Source organism: Podarcis pityusensis (genome assembly GCF_964106645.2).
Source record: "Podarcis pityusensis genome assembly, chromosome: 5".
Lineage (NCBI taxonomy): Eukaryota > Metazoa > Chordata > Lepidosauria > Squamata > Lacertidae > Podarcis > Podarcis pityusensis.
Genome location: NC_138032.1, coordinates 57310076 through 57331009, shown reverse-complemented (window position 1 = coordinate 57331009; position 20934 = coordinate 57310076). Strand labels below are relative to the sequence as shown.

The following is a 20934-nucleotide window of genomic DNA, read 5'->3' as shown; positions in this document are numbered from 1 at the left end:
TATGTTTGACTCCCTTCAAATAAATTCAGCTTCCTTCCTGATGAGGAAAATTTGTGATATTGGTATGTCCCCAGCCCCTCCTCTGATTTTCTGTTACTACTGGTCAGCTTGCCATCATGGACAGGACCATCCAAAGACATTTTGATACCTGAGGCAGACCCCGAAATGGTACTCCCTTCCCCATCAGGGAAGAAAGGGTTATGGAAGAGCTACACCAGGAGCAAGCAGGGGCAAAGATACATCAACATTGGGACCTACTGCTCCAGGTGGACCCTGCCACCTGAGGCAGTCATCTCGCTTCACCTTATGCATGGGTCAGCCCTGACACAGAGAACCATAAAACCAAAATATAAAATGCAAACGAATCAGCAAATCCAAGCATAAAATAACCAAAACACCCAACAGCAACAGCAAGTTAAAATTCCCTATAGACTGCATTGTCTGTCTCCAGTCTTAAAATCATCTCACCATTATACTGATTGCATCCATTCAGGTGTTGAACAGATTTTACTGGCAATTTGATTTCATGTGCTGACCTTTACAAGGTGTGAAGAACTCAAGCAAATTCCTGAATGCCTTCCAGGACACATTTTGAGATCAGACTGGTACGGATGTCAAGCGAGTTCATAATGGAGGGTCTCCTGTAATATTTAAAGTTATGCCAATCCTTTTACTTATGTCATGAATTACAGTAACACACCATAGAAAAGGTTCAGACTGACACCCCCCCCCCCCCATTTACAAGGTATTCCACAGAGTAAAACAAGAGGCAGTTTTCATTGCTGTTGGGGCGGGTTTAAAAAGTCAGCATATTTTATTGAAGAAAACAGGTATTTTTGTCTGCATAGAATATGATGGTTAGAATAACGCTTTTGTGCAAAAGGAAAGCACCCTGACGGAGTATGTACTTAAAGGGCTAATTGTACCTAAAGTACTACTTGTAAGGAAATTTTGAGGAAGTTCCATTAGAGGATAAAACCCTCAAACCACCTTTCTATGGAAAAACCCTTTCGAAATAAGTGTGACAAACAGTGGAATTATGCATTGCTTGAAGTCCCATTATTCTCTTTTTGTGAAGGCGGTCTTCTGTCTGGTAAAGCAGCTATGGAGAGATTCAGATTTTTAAAGTGGGGAGGAGGGGAAGCAGCTGTTACCACCTTTCCTTCACTGTGGTTTGTGTGCTCAAGCCCATCCACCCCAATTTCTTCATTCCTGAAGAGATAAAAGATGCAGAGATAGGGACACAACTGTGTTGTTCCACTCCATTGCTCACTGACGGGTCTCTGAATTACACCACTTGTATGATTCTCCATACAAAAAATGTACTTCCTCATAGGAAACTAGGTGTCAGTAAGAAAAGGAGATTGAACATTCCCTTCTGACATCCAGTTTTCTATATGGGGAGGTGGTGATGATTAAGAACATGCAATCATAAATCCCCTTCCCAAGTCCAAAGCGGAACAGCTCCAATTCAGGTTTAGGCTACAATACACACTTAATGGGCTGGCAGGAGTGGTGGGAGAGCCCAAAGTAAAAAGTGCTTCCGAGTCAATGTGCATGAAATTGCTCTGCCAGCATCTCAACGAAAACTAGGTGTGACATGGAAGATCCATGAAAAGGACCCACCATTTAAATAAATAAATTACAAGTAATACTAGTGAAGCTGTATGCATGGGGTGGGACGGTGATTGGCAAATTTAGAGGGCTCCCAAAGCTGTTGTTTCCTCCACTGGGAAAAGATGCCTGCTTCATTAGGGAGTTACACAAGTGAAAGTTTAAAAAGCCATTTTCCTCTCCCTCCATTGCACTATGGCCTTTGATCCCAATCAGGTACAGTATCCTACATTTGTTTCTCAGTTTTAAAATGTCCATGGTGAATTGTGTTCATAGATTTTGGGCATCTCATCTAATCTGACATTTCATCTGGTCCAGAGTCAAAATAGGCGATCAAACCCCAATTAGCAACCATTTCCATTTATTTTTGGAGGCTCTGTCAACACTTTTAATGGCACTAGGAGTTACGTGGAAGTTTTAAGCATATGTAAACAATGTAAGATGTTTATGCATATAGTATAATCTCTCAAGCAACATAATTTGCCTCATGTTTGAATGAGGTTATTACTGTTTCTTATAAATCCAATGTGCATGGTACAACGCAATGACAACAATGAGATTTTAAAGATTCAGGTGTCAAGGAGATAAACACATTACTCTGAACCATATTTGTACTCTGCTGCTCTTTCAAATAGGCAGGTGGTTGTCTTCCAGAAAGTAAACACACGTGAAATTTGATCACCTTTCTCCATTGTACATGGAATAAATTATGGAAGACACTGTAATAGGATAAGCTCCTATGTGGCTCTAGACTCTCATTCTCTGATCAATGCAATAAGCAGAATTTCAGAGTTTTTGCAAGACGAAGTTGCACATTGATTCGTTTACTGTGAAATTCAGCAGGCAGCCAAGACTTGTTCTTTAGATTTTTGCAAGAAACTAGGAAGGAATGTAGTCAGCATTAAATTAGATAATTCCTTTACATTTCAGTCATGAATCTTCATCTTAAAATGAACTTAATTTAATTATAGTGATGAAATATTAAGAAAGGGATCCAGTCCATAAAATATGCAGTAAGAACTGCAACTAAGAGCTACAAGAATACTCTTCGTTCTATGAATGCCAGTTGTCTTATAAAATCAGTGTAGCATATGGAATATTAGCTAAAGTTTTGAATAATACTTTTTGTGAGCTTCAGAAGCTGAAGCAGCTATCTGAATCAATTTCTTAGGGATGGAGAAGTCCTTCTGAGTACTAAAAGGCGTTATCCATGGAATAAATTGCATATAGCTTATAGTGCACCCCTCCTAACATCACCCTTCACTACCTGTGCCTCTTTATAAAAACCTGCCATTTGTCCATTTTGTTCCCTTTTATAGAAGCACACAAATAGTCTGGGCAGCTCAGTTGGTACCGCATGGTGCTGGTAATGCCAAGGTTGCCGCAGGTCTTATCCCCGTATGGGATAGCTGCATATTCCTGCATTGCAGGGGGTTGGACTAGATGATCCTCAGGGTCCCTTACAACTCTACAATTCTATGATTCTAGAAACTCCTTCACTTGAGGGGAAAGGTATGCCCCTTAGACTCTTCTACGCACACCGACACTTACACTGGAAGAATGTAATCTTGAAGATTTCCTACCCCTACTTTCCTCACTATTTATGCTGCACTCCTTAATTGTGAACTTTATCCTGTGTTAAACCTTCTCAAAGGCATTTCAAGGGTCAACAATAGTTTTCACTAGATCAGTCCTTTGAGAAGTACAAAGAATTCTTGAGATAAGATGAAGGAAGGAATTGTCATTTCACAATAACTGCGTTTTATTTGGAATATATATCCTGTATTCCTGTTCCAGAAAATTAATATGGCTTAGGTCCCCACAGAGGAAACTTAGCAGTACAAGTTCCACAAATTCTTCTGGGTTATGAGCCCAATCTGAATCTCCAAGAGCCCATTATTTCCTCCACTGCAGCTGTCAGGTAAATGCCTATCAAAACTGCATGGAAGAGACTGTGAAGGCAACTGTTGCCTTGCAAGGAAGAGACTCACTGCTTATACAGCCAGAGAAGACTTGTTCAGCTGCCTTCAGCCACAAACCTCAATCACTTCAAACATATGTTTGTGTAGAAAAAGTGGTCCTTAAACTCTTTATAGTAGTTTAAAAAATACAATTAGAGGATCATAATATCCTCTCTTTTTTCTTTTTTCTACCAGAAGGGTGCCCAAACTGTGGTCTACAGAGCACTGATGGCCGGTAAACTTAATTCAGGTAGTCCACAGTGTGTCTGGCAAAAGATGTCTAAAAAGCATTCTGCATCTAGCACAGTGCATTACAATTGCTACAATAGGCAGGAAAAGAAATCATTAAGTGGCCTCAGCAATTTTCAAGCAGGGGGCAAAGTTTGGGAACCACCGATCTAGCAGTTTCTTAATGTTGCATGAACATACAGAGCTCTGCTGTCTTCACAAGCTGCCCATGTTAATTTCAAGAGAGGTTTCACAGGCAGTTCTTTGCACAAGCTGGCCCGCTGCCTTCATTGACGTTAATGAGGAGGGGAGCTGCATGTGCCAGAATTCCAGCTGTACATGAGCAAAGTGAGCTCCAGATTGAAGCATGTATGTTTTGCTCCATTTTGCATGCCCTGGGATCATTTTGAATGCTTTTTAATTATTGCTACTAAATAGGGGGAGCCATCGCTAAATCCCAATTTATGCAAATTAAAATGGAGTGGTCTGACAGAGAGAGAGACAGTTAATGACACCTTGCTTGCAGAGGTCATGCTGGTGTGGAATTAATGTGAAAGAATTCCATTTTATCTCAGTTTGTATCCATTGGTGGTTGGCCTGCCCATTATTTAACATAAAACTATATTGGTTCATATAAATAAGCACCTCTCTCTCCTATATCTATGTATGTGTACCTCTCTCTGGACAAAACTACTTTTAAGAATGGAAGTGTTCTCTTATTTCTGAATTGACATGTATGTACAGAATTGCACTGTATTTAGTGAATTATGCATAATATTTAAGTACTAATATACATTTTGGCATATTGCCAAACCAAAGAGGCAACCCAGCAAAAGAACTGTCTTTAGTCTGCTATATGCATACTAGGTGAATGTCTAAGGAAAAATCTTTGCATGAAGGAAACCTATTTGAATAACTTAGAATGGTGTAATACATCCCAGCGCTTCAGGAAAGTAAATAAAGGCTGCAAAGCCTTCATTTCACCTTTACGAAAAGCATATTTTGTGTCAAATTGAGGTGAACAGCTATTGAGGTCTCTGTAAAACTCCTGGAAAATACAGATTATGTAACACAATTCATCACAGTCTAGCAGCAGTATTTTTAAAAGTGCCCACTTCCAGCACATCAAGATAGGTTGGAAATGTCTCCTTACATGTGAAAGGTTGCTTGAACATTATGCTTTGCTGATTTGGGGGGTGGGTGGGGTAGAAACAGAGCTACAAGCTTCCTATAAAGAACTACAAACCAAAAATGAGACTGGCCACAAGGATGAAAGAATCACAGCTCCTTTATTCATAGCAAACATGGGAAGAATCTGCCATTTAATTCCAGACAAGGGATATTATCTCTGAGAGAAAAAGCATTCAAAAATCTAAATGAAAAATCTAATGCTTTTTTCATGCTGATTTATTTTTAGATTGGCAAAGTTAAACAAGATGTAAGCATGACTAGATGGAGTTCAGAAAGGGAATTGCTGTGAAGTGGGAGAGTTCTGTTTCCATGGGAGTTTGATTACAGCAGATTCCCTTGCAGTTTTGCTGCCATGCTGCTGATTCTGCAAGGGGTACTTCATAGCCAATCCAATGTCAGGGACTGGCTGGATTCAGAGGAGTGGTGGGAGGCAGCAGCTGGGGAACCCCCAAGGGAAGAAGGCTCAGAGCCAGGAGATTGGTGGTGAGATGATGCTGAGTGCTCAGAGGGAAAAGAGGGGGCAGACTGGGCAGAGGAGATGTTAGAAGCTGAAGAGGTGACAGGGTTTAGTGAGCAGGAAAAGGCTGGGACCAAGAGCAGTCCAGAATCAGAGGCAGGAGAGAAGGGGGACCAGAGGACAGAGATGAGGAAGGCTGATGAAGAAGCTCCTGTTGTGACTAGCTCCTCTCCCCCCTGATCTCCCAGAACCTGCAGAGGTATGAAGAGGGTGGAGCAGAGACAGACAAAACATTGGAGTCTCCGATTGCCTTGGGAGGACCCAGGGGAGGAGGAGCTGTGGGAAGGTGGGGACCTTAAGTCCTTGCAACATCCATCATTGGGACAAGATCTACTGGGAAGAGTTGCTGTGATCCCAGGGCCAGAACGGTTTAGTTTCTTTGAATAAAGAGTTAACTTCACTGACACCTTGTGAGTTATTGCTGACCTGCTCCAAACACCCACCCTGATATTCACCCAATGTCCAGTCATGTATTATTTTACTCTCACCAAACAACAGACTTGAGAACAACTTCTATATATGGTATGTGAATTCACATCTAAGAACATTATGTGCAAGAAAAGGTAAAATAGTGTGTTAATGTTGCTAATTTAAAATAGTTTTTCCTGGGGAAAAAGTTCCTAAAGGTAATGATAACTGGAGAGGAAGACATATTTGAAATGGAACTGGTTGATAATATGATATATAATGCTATAATTAAAAGAGACTGATGAAATGAATCTTAGATGGAGAAATAATGAGTCTGTTAAAATTTGATATAGAGAGAGGATCCATTTTTACATGCACTTTGACTTTTGAAACTTTTGAGAAATCGGATGAGGAGTTGGGCCAGTTCATAATGTAAACCAGCTTCTTCTGCATCAGGAATAGGGAACCTGTGGTCTTCCAGGTGTTGTTGGATAGGATTGTAAAAAAAATAAATCCCAAACCATCTTCAAGGCAGTTTGCAAGTAATCAATGACTACTGGCCATGCTGGCTGGGGCTGATGAGAGCTGGATTCCAAAGATGGGGTGCTGAAGATGCTCCTCACCTAGGGCACCATTTGGTGTAGGACCTGTTCTGTGTTGAGTAAGTGGGTTTGCTGCCAGATGAGTGCATGATGATTACATCTACTCATTGTAATGAATTTGGGGTGTTAAACTGTGTGCCAGAATCCTCTAAACCCTGGTGTATTTATGATATATAGTTTATTTACACATATACAACCTGAGATTATTATTTAATACATGAAAGCTTCCAAATGGTAAATTGATGTAAGGTGGTATTATTCATTTTTTTTTAACAAATGAGCATCATATCTCAAATGGTATCAAGCCAGCAAGTAAACAATATTTTTTGCTCCCACAGATTTGCAAGAGATTTTTGTTGTCCTCAAAAGATCACCCTCCACAGAGAAGAAAAGAAATCATTTCTTATTCAGGTAAAGACAATCGTTTTCTGTCTGTGGGGATTTTGTTTTTGCTGGAACATTTATTTACTTCTCCTCTTATTAAGTAGTAATAATGAGACAAGCTTTTTGAAGTACAGTCTACCCCCTAATGCTGTGCCTATTGTAATGGCAAGGTGTGAAGCAGATGAGAATTTTGCAGGCAAGACAAAAGCTCTCCAGAGGAAAGGAAAGGAAAAAATGGGGGTGGTGTTGTAATATCAAAAGAAATCTTGGTCATTTCATACTTCTTTGAACATATATCCAAACAGACTCAGAGATATCATCATGATCATAATTTATTATTATATTCAAGTCACTCAAACATTGTACTGACCACACACAGCATGAACAAATAGTAGAAGGAATATACATACATATATATAGAGAGAGAGAGAACAAACAGTAACAGCTGCTAAGGATAGAGTATACGTAATAATATAGCAGAAATTTTTAAACCTGAGGATTATTTCCTGCTTTTAAAAATAGAAATAATTCAGCAATGACTAATGCCATAAAACATTTGACTGCCTAAAAAGAATCTCCCATTAAAATAACAGGGTTTATTTATTTTAAAAAACAAGCTTTTGCTCTAATTCAGGGTACAATCCTGTGGTCCACGCTGATCTCCTTCATCCAAGTCTCCATCTATGGATGGAGAAGGAGGTCTACCCTCAGAGAGGGAGTTCCACTCTTGAACGTTGTCCCATTCCCCCAGCCAGCCTGCGTGGAAAGACTGGGAGGACTTGTCCGAGATAATTGGCTGCATGTGGCAGGGTAGTAAATAGCACTCGCTGCCGCTGCCGCCGCCGCCACCACCACCACCCTCAAGTCAACGTGCATAAAACCCTGAGCCAGCCAAGTTGAGGCAGAAAATCTCACAAGTGGCTTTCTACATTTTTGGTACATCTTTATGGCACAAAAAAAAACAACCTAGCTGCCTGAGTCAGCCATCTCACACCGCCTAATGGTAAAGTTGGCCCTGATTACAGCAGAGATTGAGGGAAGCTTTGGTTCAGACTCATCCAAAGCTCTCCCATTTTCCTTACAAACTCCCAGAACGGGAAAACTAGAACACTAGCCTTGAGGCCGACATATTTTCCTTCTCAATGGAACTAATATATATATACTGAAATAGAGAAAGAAAAAGGGAAGAAAAAGCCACCCCCACCTTCTGCACTGCTGGTAAAGTTGGTCTGTTGCTTGTCACTCTTATTCTTCTTTTCTATCCTGATTCACTGTTACAGATTATGAAAAATCTTAATAAATTACTGATAAAGAGAGACCCCTGCACCACATAATGCGACATTTTGTTGCAGATCATGTGTGTCCACTGCCATATATTAAATAACAAAAAACACTTTCTCTAAGATCGGCTATCATTTGTTTTAAAGTAAATGAGTAATCTTGAGCTGGTTCAGAATACTATAAAGTTATGGGAATTTATGAAAAAGGTTTTTTATCATTTTATATACTGTTAAAACTTTTATAAACTATTAATAACAAAAATAACACTGACTTGTATTTCAGGTTTGTTGTAGTAAATAAGACAATAAAGATAAAACACTTTCAGCAAGGAGCAAGTGGTATACAAATGCTTTTATTCTAAATAGGTCTTGGATTAGTATTAGAAGGAAGGCTGTTCCTTTATTCTTTTGCCCTGTATTATATAGTGCTAAAAATGGATGTGTCTTATTGTAAATAAGAACACTGGGGAGTATTGTTATTAAGTAATGTACAGTATTTTTGTGTTTTTATATTGTAAACCACCCTCTGATCTTCAGCTAAAGAGCAGTGTAGAAATTTAATTATTATTATATTTTTAATTTTTTTTTAAAAATCATTTTGAATTTGCACTCAAGCTATGTTCAGATTACACAGCTTGTTCAGACTGGAGTAGAAGTCTTCTGAACTTACATACCCTCTTTAAAAAAGTCCCACCCACCCCCACTGCATTAGGTTAAATCTTGAAATTAGAGCCATACAATTAATAATTTTAGGTGATGATAATAATAATAATAATAATGATGTCAGTATAAATTATTCACAAATCAAGATTGTGTCTTTAATGAGATTCTGCTGAAGGTCTGTGTGCCAAACTGTCTTATGTGTAGCCATGTGTTGCTTTTAAGTTAATGAAATCTCTCAGTTCAGAGACTCATGTAATAATAAATTTGGAATAAACATAGCAGCAGGAGGATGGGAAGGTGTGCTGGATATACAGAAGCTGCCTCAGTTCTGTCCTCTGCTTCTTAAAGTTAACAGAGCGTGGTCTGCTTTGGAGAACTATCTTCCCCCCTTTGTGTGCAAGGCACAGTCGTTTTGAGATGCCTTGACTTCAGTAAGGGGTCATTTGTCTACCTACAGAAGGAACAGGAGGTGAATATCATAGGTAGGTGTAATGGTTCCTAAGGGGGTTGCTTGTGCGTAAGCAGGTGCCTATCTTCCTGGCTGGTTACAAACACCTGGCTGGGTTGCCAAAGTGAACCTCCTCTGTCTGGACAGCCACTCGCCCGTGGCTGACTCAATCGCTGGCAGAATCCGTGAGTGGGCGTTTCTTAAACTTCTTTCAGCAAAGAAGTTCTTTGACGCCTAGTCTCCGCCTACCCTCTCTGCGTGGAAGCCTTCTGCGCAGGGAGGGTGTGGGCAACGGAGGACCCCTAGTCTCCCCGCTGGTCCCAGGCAAGGAGTCATGGGACCGCCTCACCACTTCCCCCACCTGCCCCCCTTCTCCACTGGTGCTATGCTGATTCTCTTCCCCAGAAGATGGGCTGCTTCTCCCGATCCCTGGACGCCCTCTGGAATCCCTCTGGCTTTTGCTCTCTCCCTCCGGCACTGATGGCAGTTCCTTGACAGTAGGGGTAAATGAATCTGTCAATTTCAGTTTCTCTCAGTTTCTTGTTTTTCTAGTCTTAAGTTCAATTCTACACATTTCTGCAATGGCTTGGATTTCTTTTTCGGTCCCCGTGAGAATTTGTGAGCATTTTAGTGTGAATTTCTCCTTATATACACATTTGGGTATGCAATTTTCTCTAATGCAATGCTTTTTGTAGGTAATTTTAAATAATATATGCATTTTAACTAAGCATTTTAAGTAACACGTGTATTTTTATGCACATTTCCCCCCAATATATGCATTGTTCTACACATTACTTGGTTGGACAACTGCATCACAAAATTCATGGAAATATGAATTCTGAAGAGCAGCTAGTGCTTCAGTTCATGTTTTGTTCTGGGAAGTATGAATTAGGTAGGGTTGTTTTAAAATTTGAACCAAATTGAATTAATGATGCTATTGCTTAACATGTTTGCATAAAGGCTTTATTTTGTGGCTGCTGTATATTGGAATTCACCCATAGTCTTTATTAGCTAGCAGCTGCTATAGGCTAAAAATGATCATTCAAATAAGATAACGACTCATTACCTGTTCTGTGTGGCAAGTCAATGACACACTGTGTGGACCAGTTGCTGTAAAGCAGAGCATTCCTGTGTGTAGGTGGAAACAGTGGTGGAAACTGCATGGCACCTAATATACATGGCAGGCTACTGTACATGGGTAACTTTCTGAACAGAGCAGTTGTGACATGAATGTAGTTTTAAGGCGTCTCCATGTGACAGCATTTTTGCATGCAGGAGATCCTATGCTGCTGTTCTACAGAATAATTATTTGGGAGTAAGTCCCATTGGTAGGGTTGCTGTATTCCAAACATTTAAAAGTTGTTGACATTGCAAAAAAAAAAAAAACTACCCCAAAAAAACATTTTTGAGTTACCTTTATGGAGAATCGGCAAAACCGACACCACAGACATTGGCTGCCATACATCCTACCCGTTAGAGTCAATTGTGTCATAACCTTCTTTATCTTTTTGCTGATAGGGACAAGGTAAAGGTAAAGGGACACCTGACCATTAGGTCCAGTCGTGGCCGACTCTGGGGTTGCAGCGCTCATCTTGCTTTATTGGCCGAGGGAGCCAGTGTACAGCTTCCGGGTCATGTGGCCAGCATGACTAGGCCACTTCTGGCGAACCAGAGCAGCGCACGGAAACGCTGTTTACCTTCTCACCAGAGCGGTACCTATTTATCTACTTGCACTTTGACATGCTTTCGAACTGCTAGGTTGGCAGGAGCAGGGACCGAGCAACGGGAGCTCACCCCGTCGCGGGGATTCAAACCACCGACCTTCTGATCGGCACGTCCTAGGCTCTGTTGTTTAACCCACAGAGCCACTCGTGTCACAATAGAGACAAACATAGCTACTATTCTAGAATTCATTCAAAAACAATCCCTGGTCTGGGACTGTAATAAATTTTTTTATTATTATTATTATTTGTTCAAAAAATTAAATCCTAGTTATTCATGTTTCTAATATACCGGTAATTCCTATAAATGTGACAAATGTATAATAAAAATTAATGCTAAGGTAGGAGCTAGCAATGGTTTGTGTAAATGCAGGTATGTTGGAAGATATGCAGCAGGCTGTGTTGTATCTGAATATCTGCTGTAGCAATTAGGTCTACATACTCAAATATAAAAAAGCAAAACCCCAGTTTTCTTAGGAAGCATTGGTGAGCACATCACTCTATCAGTTATTTTTGTGCAGTCTTTCAGTAAGACTTCTGTTACTCTGCTGCCAGGCAAGCCTGACATTAATTCCAAACATGGCTTTGACATTGCTGAACTCCTGAAATATTCCAGTACCAGAAAAACCCAGAGTCTGCAATAGTCCAACTTTTGAAAGAACTGCGTGTTTTTGTGCTGCTTTCCATTTGCTAAATCCCCAAAGACAAAGGCCTGCGCAGTGCTCAGAATAGTGGATATAATTTCTGGCCTACTTTTCGTAATTATATAATGTATTGCACAGATTGAGTTAACATCTTGAGGAATGCAGCTTCCCATGAACAGGCACACAGAGTTCAGCTTCCTTTAGGAAGCTTCACTTGCACATACGTTACATGTGCAGAATGAAAGGCAAGGCATTATACAGCTGATTGGTCCAAGAATCCTTATGCTGAAGTAATGACTCATTTTATAATCCACATCATTTTGTTCCCCAGATCAGAGTGAGGTATAGCTGCATTTAGATCTGGCAATCAACCAGGTAAAAGAGCTTTATGCCATTCATTTCTGAAAGCAGTAATGGGAATTACTTCTATTACAATTCCCTTTATGTCAATGAATAATAATAACTTGCTCTATTAGGCACTGGGAGTAAATTTTGACTCAAGTTAGAATGGGTGGTCAGAACCCTCCTGTAGTAAAGGCAGAACTAGGGGAGTACAACTCGTTCACTCACACTGGGTGCAGAGCTTCTGGGGCACTGCAGCAGGCACTACAAAAGACCAATAGAAGGTGAGAGACGTGGGGTGTGTGTGTGCCAGAATTTAGCATCACACAGGGTGCCACTGAAATTTGAGGTGCCATGTCTACCACTGCTTGTAGGGCTGGTATGGGCACTCTTTCACCCTCCAGATGTAGCTGAAGTATAACTCCCACCACCCTTGGCCATTGGCCATGTTTGCTAGGGCTGATGGGATTTGTAGTTCAGCAATATTGCCACCACCACCACCCCACACATGCTGTAGGGTGTTGGAAAGCTTGTTTGAATAATCCATATTAGTTTCCTTAAATAAGTTTCACTAGAAAAGGCCAACAAACTGATGAGGTAAGTGCTCCTCTTCTACCTCTTGTGTATCCCAAGTACAGAGGAGTATGTTGAAAGGACAATGGCCCTTGGGCATCTGTTGCAAAACTTAATCTTTGTCACACATAAGAGTGCACCATTGTCCCCCCACCTATAAGCATTCCGCTTGTGGTTCTTGAAAACAGGAATTTCATGGGATGTAAGTATAGCCAATGTGGTATAGCCAATATTTAATTATTTGACTACAACTTCCACCGTTCCCAACTATTTGACATGTTGACTGTGGCTGAGGGAAGTTGTAGCCCACAGCTTCTAGAAGGCACTATATTGCCTATTCCTTTGCTAATACAAAATGATTAGATAACTGGGACAGAACCACCTCTGATCTGGACAAGACCACATCATCCAAAGGCCACAAGGAAATAGCAGGCCTTATCTTCAGGGGCAATGAGTCCCCTTGTTGATGCCATGGTGCAACTAGTGTCACCGCCAAAGTTTTTTAAATCCAATATTTCAGTCTGAAATATCACATCCAAGTCTACATTACAGTGGTACCTTGGGTTAAGTACTTAATTCGTTCTGGAGGTCTGTTCTTAACCTGAAACTGTTCTTAGCCTGAAGCACCACTTTAGCTAATGGGGCCTCCTGCTGCTGCTGCACCGCCGGACCCCGATTTCTGTTCTCATCCTGAAGCAAAGTTCTTAACCCGAAGTACTATTTCTGGGTTAGCGGAGTCTGTAACCTGAAGCGTATGTAACCTGAAGCGTATGTAACCCGAGGTACCACTGTACCATTTTTAATATGGTTACATGACTTGGGATGAGCAGGAAGGAATGGGAGCAAGTCTGCCATATGTTATCAATCTCCTTTTAAAAACATATTCATTGTGAGCTGAGCAATGGGTAAGGTTGTTCTCTCTATATGCAGGCACAGAATTGTTGTTTTAAAAGTACATTTGACATTTTGTTCACCAATGTGCTCTTCCTGCATGAAAAACCAGAGCCCTCTTTGCAACAGACAGAAGCCAAAGTGGCAGGAAACAACATTCTTGAATGCTGCTCCTTGAAGCAGAAAACGGTTAAGCAGCAACCATTATGACTGAATCAAGAAGTGGCACCCCTCACCTGGAGTATCAGGTGAGGGGTATCAGGTGTGGTATCAGAATCTTCCCATCTTCTCATCTTCAGGGCATTCACATGGCTAGAGTCACCATTTTGACAAAAGTAATCTCACAGCGGCTTCACTGTACAAACATCACCTAAAAGATGGTCATGTGAATTTGTAAGTGCCAATCAAGTGGTATGTTTAGGATTAGGGTCTTAATCTCTCCAAGTCTCAATTTACCCTTTTGTAAATTTCAAGGAGATCCTTGTCTTAGTTCCTCCAGAGTATTGTAAGGTTTAATTAAAGGGTCTAGGTGACTGAGCATATTGGAAGACAATTATTACTGAGCCGTACAGAACTGATCTTTTTACCTTTATAAAAAAAAGGAAATTCTCTGACTCATTTCCCCATAGGCTGAACAAGTGCGTTTACAATGTGTGTGAGAGAGAGAGTGAATTCTTAGAACAGCCTCCACCCCTCCAACTTTCAAAGATTAAGCTTCAGAAGTGGCTGCTTTATTTTTTACAAACAGTTTGGAGAGACTAAGAGAATGAATTATTGTACACAAGTCATTAAAAAGTCTCCTGTTATTTACAGCTTGATTGCTTGTTTTAATGAAATGTTAATAATAGTGCGCTGCTTGGAAAGAGTTTCTGATGAGCTAATGGTGTGTATTTCTGGGACTCGTATACCAAAATGATCATTTTGTGAGTGATTATTCCAAAACAAGCATCACCCCATAAGAGGTTCATGTGATACAAACCAGCGACGTCAAAATACTGCTTTGTTGCTTCTGCTGAAAATACAACCCTAACCCCCTCCTCTTCTTTCAAATGAACATTGTGGTGGCTACTGCACAAAACTGTATGTGTGTATAACATGGTGTAAAAAATAATGCTACAGAATAACTTAAGTATCCAAAGTTAGCAAGATATTCTAGATTGCTGGTAGGATGGAGAGCAAATTGATTCATTGAGGGATGCTAATAAATAGTAATAGAATGGCTTTTGGAATGCATCCCCGGTAAAAGAAATGTGAGAATTCGGTAGCTGCACCTGATCTTGAGAGGTTTGCTTGTCATGTTACATGCATTAGATCCTACTCATAGAAACTGTAAGTGCAATGTTGCAGTAGCTGTGTGTGTACCATTTTTCAGTGTAATGTACATGTGTGCAGGTCCATTAGGTTCAGTGAGGCCTTTTGCTGCTACCTCCTCTTCCACAACCATTCATATTGAACCCTGGCCATTCCCCTATGTGCCACAGGCCTGTCATGCATCCTGCTTCCCTTGAGTGCACTAGAGGATGCCTTTCCATCACCAACACTGATTCAGCTACCAGTGCAACCAGCTTATATACACGAAGGGGAAGCATCATCACATCCTTTGCAAAATGTCTTGGGCCAGCCCTGCATGCATTGGAAATGACTGCAGATGCAGTGAAGCACAACATGTACATAGCCATTTTCATTTTGCAAAATATATTTGCCTTCATGCAGGGCTGATGTCTAAAGAAGCATGTTTGGCAAGGAGTTGGGAGATGGTGTTTTTGGGTAGCTGCACCCAGGCTCTGGAATGCCTTCACAGGGAACCTCATGTAGCCTTCCCTTTCTGGCGGTCTTCCTCTGACATCCAGCAAAGACCTTTTTATTTCTACACACTTTTCTTTATTGTTGCTTTCTATCTTGGAAAAGTAGAAAGGTATGGAACAGCAGGATAGATATGTAATAAAATATGTGAAGCATCCCTGGAAATGCAATCCAATGGTTCATGGGATGGCATCCCCAGGGCCATAATAAGTGTTTGATCTCCTTCTGTAAGGATGGAAAGAGAGAGAGAGATCCAACAATGGATGCCTCCTCCCTGCTGCTGCAGAGACCTCCGTAGTGCTTGTCCTACCATTGATGGAGATCTGATACTGGTAAGGGCCAAAAAGGGATGTGTTGGGGGCAGATTGGGGGAAGGCTTCCCAGTCCCTCCTAAACAAAATTTGAAAAGGACAGAGGAGTCCATGAGCACTGCTCTGCCCTTACTGTTGTGCCCTGCTAAAGTTAGTGGGAGAAATCCCAAATGGAGAGTGGGACAGTGTCTCCATGGAATTTGCTTTCCTCTGCACACAGTCTAGAAAATGTTGCCTGCAGAAGCTTAAGAAACATGTAGAAACTGCATAATGAGTGTTAAATCTGATATTAGGAATTTCAAAGAATTCAGAATATGTTAACAATATTCATTTATTTATCATATTTTTTTAAATGAATTTTTGAGGTAATTATTTTCTCCCAAAGCTTGAGACTGGTGACAACGTAGGAGAGAAGGATGCCACACGGAGGCACAGTTAGATAAAATAATTGGAGATTAGGAGCTTTGAAAACCTTAATGTGAGCCAGGTTTTACACTCTGCTCCAAACCATGTACAGTAAGGAGGAGGGGGTTTCTTTCTTTTTCTATATGACATATTTTTAAAAAAACAGTTCTGCAGTTCAGGATGGATGAATTTGTCAATTTCAGTTTCACCAAGTTTTGTCAACACTTTGCAAACATTTATTTTTTTTAAAAGTTTGCATGAAAATTCATATACATTTTTCCGTGCAGTTTTCTTCCTGCATACATTTTTGCAAGCAATTTCCTCTAATATAATGCATTTTAATATGTTCTTTTAACTAATATACATGTTTTTGTGCACACTTTCCCCTAGTATATCAGTGTGTGTGAATGCATGTGTGCATGTGTGCATGCAGTTTTTGGTTGGAAAATAGCATCAAGTGCAAATTTCAGTGGAGAGCTACATTTCTGGTCGTATATTGGTTCAGAAAGCACAAATTAATTAAGTTCACATTTAAACATGAGCAGAACAAATTCATCCGCCATCCCTACCTGCAGCCATAGCTGCTTCTTCAGCTGCCTCTTGCTGCTTGTCAGATAGATGGCTGTAGTCTTGAAAAACATGCATTTGAATTAGCAGATGAATTATAGGCAGTTCCCAGAGGCATTCCAATATTGATGAATTCAATTTACCTCTTAACGCAGCTCTGAAAGCAAGGCAATGTTTATTCCTCTGACCAAATACTAAATGAATCCTAAATTCACATGGGCTAGTGGGATATTCTGAAAGCAGTAAGGCTTCAAGAAACACAAAGATTAAGAGTACAGCAATGTTTATGCCTAGAGGGGTGAGTGTAGAGTCAAAGGGTTTACAGTGCAATCATATGTGTGTAAAGGTAAGGTAAAGGTAAAGGACCCCAGGACGGTTAAGTCCATCGATAGAAAAGACTTTTGTTTCATAGTGCTTACTCTCAGGTAAGCATGTGTAGGATTGCCACGTTATTTATAGCTATTTTGAAAAAAGTAAACTACCATTTCAGTCAACGTGGTGTGCGATAAAACATTTTCCAAGTCAACACTCCAGCTCCCTTTGCACCATATGAGATAAATTCGAAATGAGCAGCCAGGGCTAGTTCAGCTCAGCTGTGTATTGCTACCTTAAAACAACAACAACCACAACAACAACAACCTGGCACTTTCTCCTGAACATTGAGCAACAGTGTGGCAGGCAGAAATTCAACAGGTGCCCTGACAGATGCCACAACTGGGCTAGCCTCTCTGATATTAGAGCAGGTTCACAGTGAAATCAACAAAACTGGAGCAGATAGAGAGTGCAAAAGGCTAAGAGGATATTGTTTGTGAACCCTCAAGGTTCTTCTTCAGTTGGCTTGGCTATTTACTAAGGTTTTCTTTTCCAGGGAAGGGGGATTAGGGAACCTGGAAATCATTTCCTGAGCCAATCCATGGATTTGGGAAATGGTTATCCCACTTCCAGCCCATTTGTTATCCTGCTCTGCTCACCCCTCAAGCACACTCCCCTCTTTCTTACATCTTCCCCTTCTCTCCACTGCTCTTATCATGCAGGTTCTTCCAGAGGCTTGTGCAATGAAGTGCCCCATTTTACCTAAAAGAGCAGCCACCACTGGCAGGAGGAAAATCTCCTCCCTGCACCACCTTCAAGGATGGAAGGAAAGCAGGGAAGTGTGTTTACAAGTTGGTGGTGAGGGGACAGCTTTTGGGTTTGGGGAAAATATAAGCAAGGAAGCAAGCTGTAAATTTCTTCTCCTTGAGATTTTCCGCTGAGTGGTAGACAAATGTTGGCTTGCAAACTTCTCCTCTTGGTTTTGGGAGGGGCTTTATGAGCTCGGGGCAGTTTCTGAACCAAAGCCTGGCACACTTAGCTGGCATTTCTACCTCCAGGTATTATTATACGATAGCAACAGGCTAGTTTGGCAGCTTCCTGGGACGCTGATATACAGTGAGTCAAGGTTACAACAGGGCTCCTGTTCAGGCTGCTGTTGAATCAACTGGCTTCCTTAATTGCTTCTACGCGGCTATAGCAGCAGCCTGCAGCACTCTCATTGCTCCAGATATGTTTATTGATCCTGGTGATTCAGAGGTTTCACTTCCAGGCACAAGTCAGCACATTTAACAGCTCGGCACAGCAGTTCAAGGATCAATCAGCATTTCTTCCTTCTGATCCATTTTAATTGTGATATCAAAGATGGAGTAATCCTTACTTAAGGTTAAGAAGGAGATTTAAAGCCGAGATAAAGTGATATGATAAAAGAAAGAGGTACTTTGGCATGCAGATCTGAGGGGGGAAATGAAATCTGCTAATCCCATGAACTGACCTGATATTAAGCAGCCAGCATAATGCTGGGATCAGTCTAAGCTCTTATGCCAGCAAGCAATTCAATAAATAAAAGTAACTTGCCCCTCTCACTGCTCTCACCTGGCTGCATTGGAAAACAAGAAGGCAAACTGCCTGTGCAGGACATTGGAACTTAAGGGACGTGATTAGATTCAGCTTCACAGTCTTTGTACTCAAATGCTGGCAGTGACCCAACATGCTGCTACTTCTGGCACAAGGTAGTCTGGATATTATCTAAATCTGGGTATGTTTTGATCTGAAATCCTCAGATTGCTCTACTGCTCTAACATTTCAAGGATACAGCCTGAAAGTGTGATTCATGCTAGCAGCATTCCACAATACTTTGTGTTTCCCAAATCCTCTGCTTATGCCTCTTCTTCTGCAATTTCCCCCAGGACATTTGAGCATCAATGCCATGTCCACATGGCTCTGTTGACTTTTGCAGTTAGCATGCTTTGAGTACCTGCCTGAACATGAGTACAAAAAAGCATTGCAAGGGATGCGCTTACTGGAATACAACATCCCAAGTTCTGCCTAGTTTCAATGAAAGGATGTTGAAATTAGAATATAATAATAATAATAATAATAATAATAATAATAATAATTCATTGTTTATACCCCGCCCCCATCTGGCTGGGCTTCCCCAGCCACTCTGTGTGGCTTCTAACCAAATATTAAAATACAGTAATACATCAAACATTAAAAGCTTCCCTGAACAGGGCTGCCTTCAGATGTCTTCTAAAAGTTTGGTAGTTGTTGTCTGAAAAGCCCAAATGCACTTCTTAAATACCACTTTATTCTTAGGCTACAAGGGTCCTGGTCACCACTCCTGAAACTGAATGGTACAGTCATATCAAAGACAGAGCTCACTAGGCTTGGCCCTAACATAGGTTTTCAATGCCAGACCTCATCTCTGCAATATGTGACATCATAACAGAGTAGCTAGCAGAGCAAGCGGAGAATACCCCCTCTCCTTCCAACTTATTAGCATGCTCCCATACCCAATGAGGGGTCAAGGGTTCCAGGTCAAAAGGAGCTGCTTGCATGCTTATTTGGGCTGAGACCGTCAGCCCCCAGTGCTTCTCTTTAACATCCTTTCATGCAGATGCTTGAGCCAAGAACCGTTGTTGGGCTGAGACCGTCAGCCCCCAGTGCTTCTCTTTAACATCCTTTCATGCAGATGCTTGAGCCAAGAACCCACTAAGATCCAGCAGCCAAAGGTTTGCTACGGTCCTGTTTTAGGTGGATATTACAGGCTCCAATCTCACATTCTTTAATTAGGGCTCCTTCCCCTTTTTCTTCAGATCCCTTGTATTTAAACACTTCCCTGTCATTCCCCCCCTTTTGAAGTTCTAATTGCTCAGGGCCATACTCCCTTTTGACAAGGACCCTCTTCTTCTCCAGCTCTTGCTTCTAGATCCTATCAGGGGAGACTACAGTAGCAACCCAAGGAGTAGCTTCCCTTCCCTCATGCTGCCCTCTGGGTCATTTACCTGCTGCCTTCTCTTTTACAATCTCATTTGCTATACATACAGCAGGTTCCTCCTTTCCTAAATACACAGAAAGGATTTCCATGCTCTGCGACCTCTGACCACAGTGCAAAAACTCCCCTTCCACTGCCCCCCATTGCCATAAAGCAGTACAGCAGCACTACATAACCCTTGCACAGATTGAGGTTCATTTTAGTTGGCTTTTTGTTTGTTTGCAAGAAAGCTTCCCAGTAGATATTATGAATACCCTCTGAACAAACTCAACAGCAAGGGCCCAATCCTTTTCCAATGGCTTCTTCTCTGTTTGTTTTATGAGTGTGGAACATGGCCATTTAAACGTTTTATGCCATAAACAAGTCATTTTGCACCTGTGTTCAGAATATAAAGCATAGCTCAGACCTGAGGGAGATGAATCTTTGCCTAATGTGGAACTCTCAAAGAGAAACCCAAATATAGTTTTGCAGCAGCCTCGTTTTGCAATGCTTTTATGTGAGGGTTCCTGCCATTGGACCAAAGAGGTTTCATGCTTGTTCAACCCTGTTATCCCATGGATACGATATCCCTTTTCTGCAGAAACATCTGTATTTGAAGTATGCCTGCATATTTCCTTAAAGAAAGAAAGAAATCGAACTCATCTGGACTAGCAGTTGCTTAGCTACAGAGGCCAGGCAATACTATCTGACTGCGTTTTGTAAATTATCACAAAAAACAAAAATTCACAAGTAAATTGGGTACTTAAGGAAAACCCCTAACCTTCCTATATTAACATACATTTCAAGCCAGCCCTCCTTATGGAGCTGTGGGAAGTGCAGGTAGATAGTAGGGCAGAGAAGTGTGACAGAATTGAAGGCAAGAATTAAGACGGGCTTGACACAAAGGCAAGGGAGACAAAATGCCGATTCAATGAGAAGGAAACATGCAGCAGGTGTTTGAACAGCAGACAGGCAATATTAGGTGATCTTGTGTCAACCCAACAGTGAAATGAGGTCGTGCTGCACACAGCCGCTATCTGACAGAGGAGGTCAGGAGACAAGAAAGATAAAGGTGTGCAGAAAAAACAAAGGCGG

At 41.2% G+C, this 20934-nt stretch overlaps 1 protein-coding gene across 1 annotated transcript in view; it reads left to right on the top strand.

The window, feature by feature from the left end:
- The window catches only part of LOC308477043 ((E2-independent) E3 ubiquitin-conjugating enzyme FATS), a 132312-nt gene that overhangs the window by 2359 nt on the left and 109019 nt on the right, over positions 1–20934 (top strand). The window contains exon 2 of the mRNA XM_081005220.1: positions 6860–6932. Within this exon, the coding sequence (XP_080861346.1) occupies positions 6860–6932 (73 nt within the window). The remainder of the gene's footprint in view (positions 1–6859; positions 6933–20934) is intronic.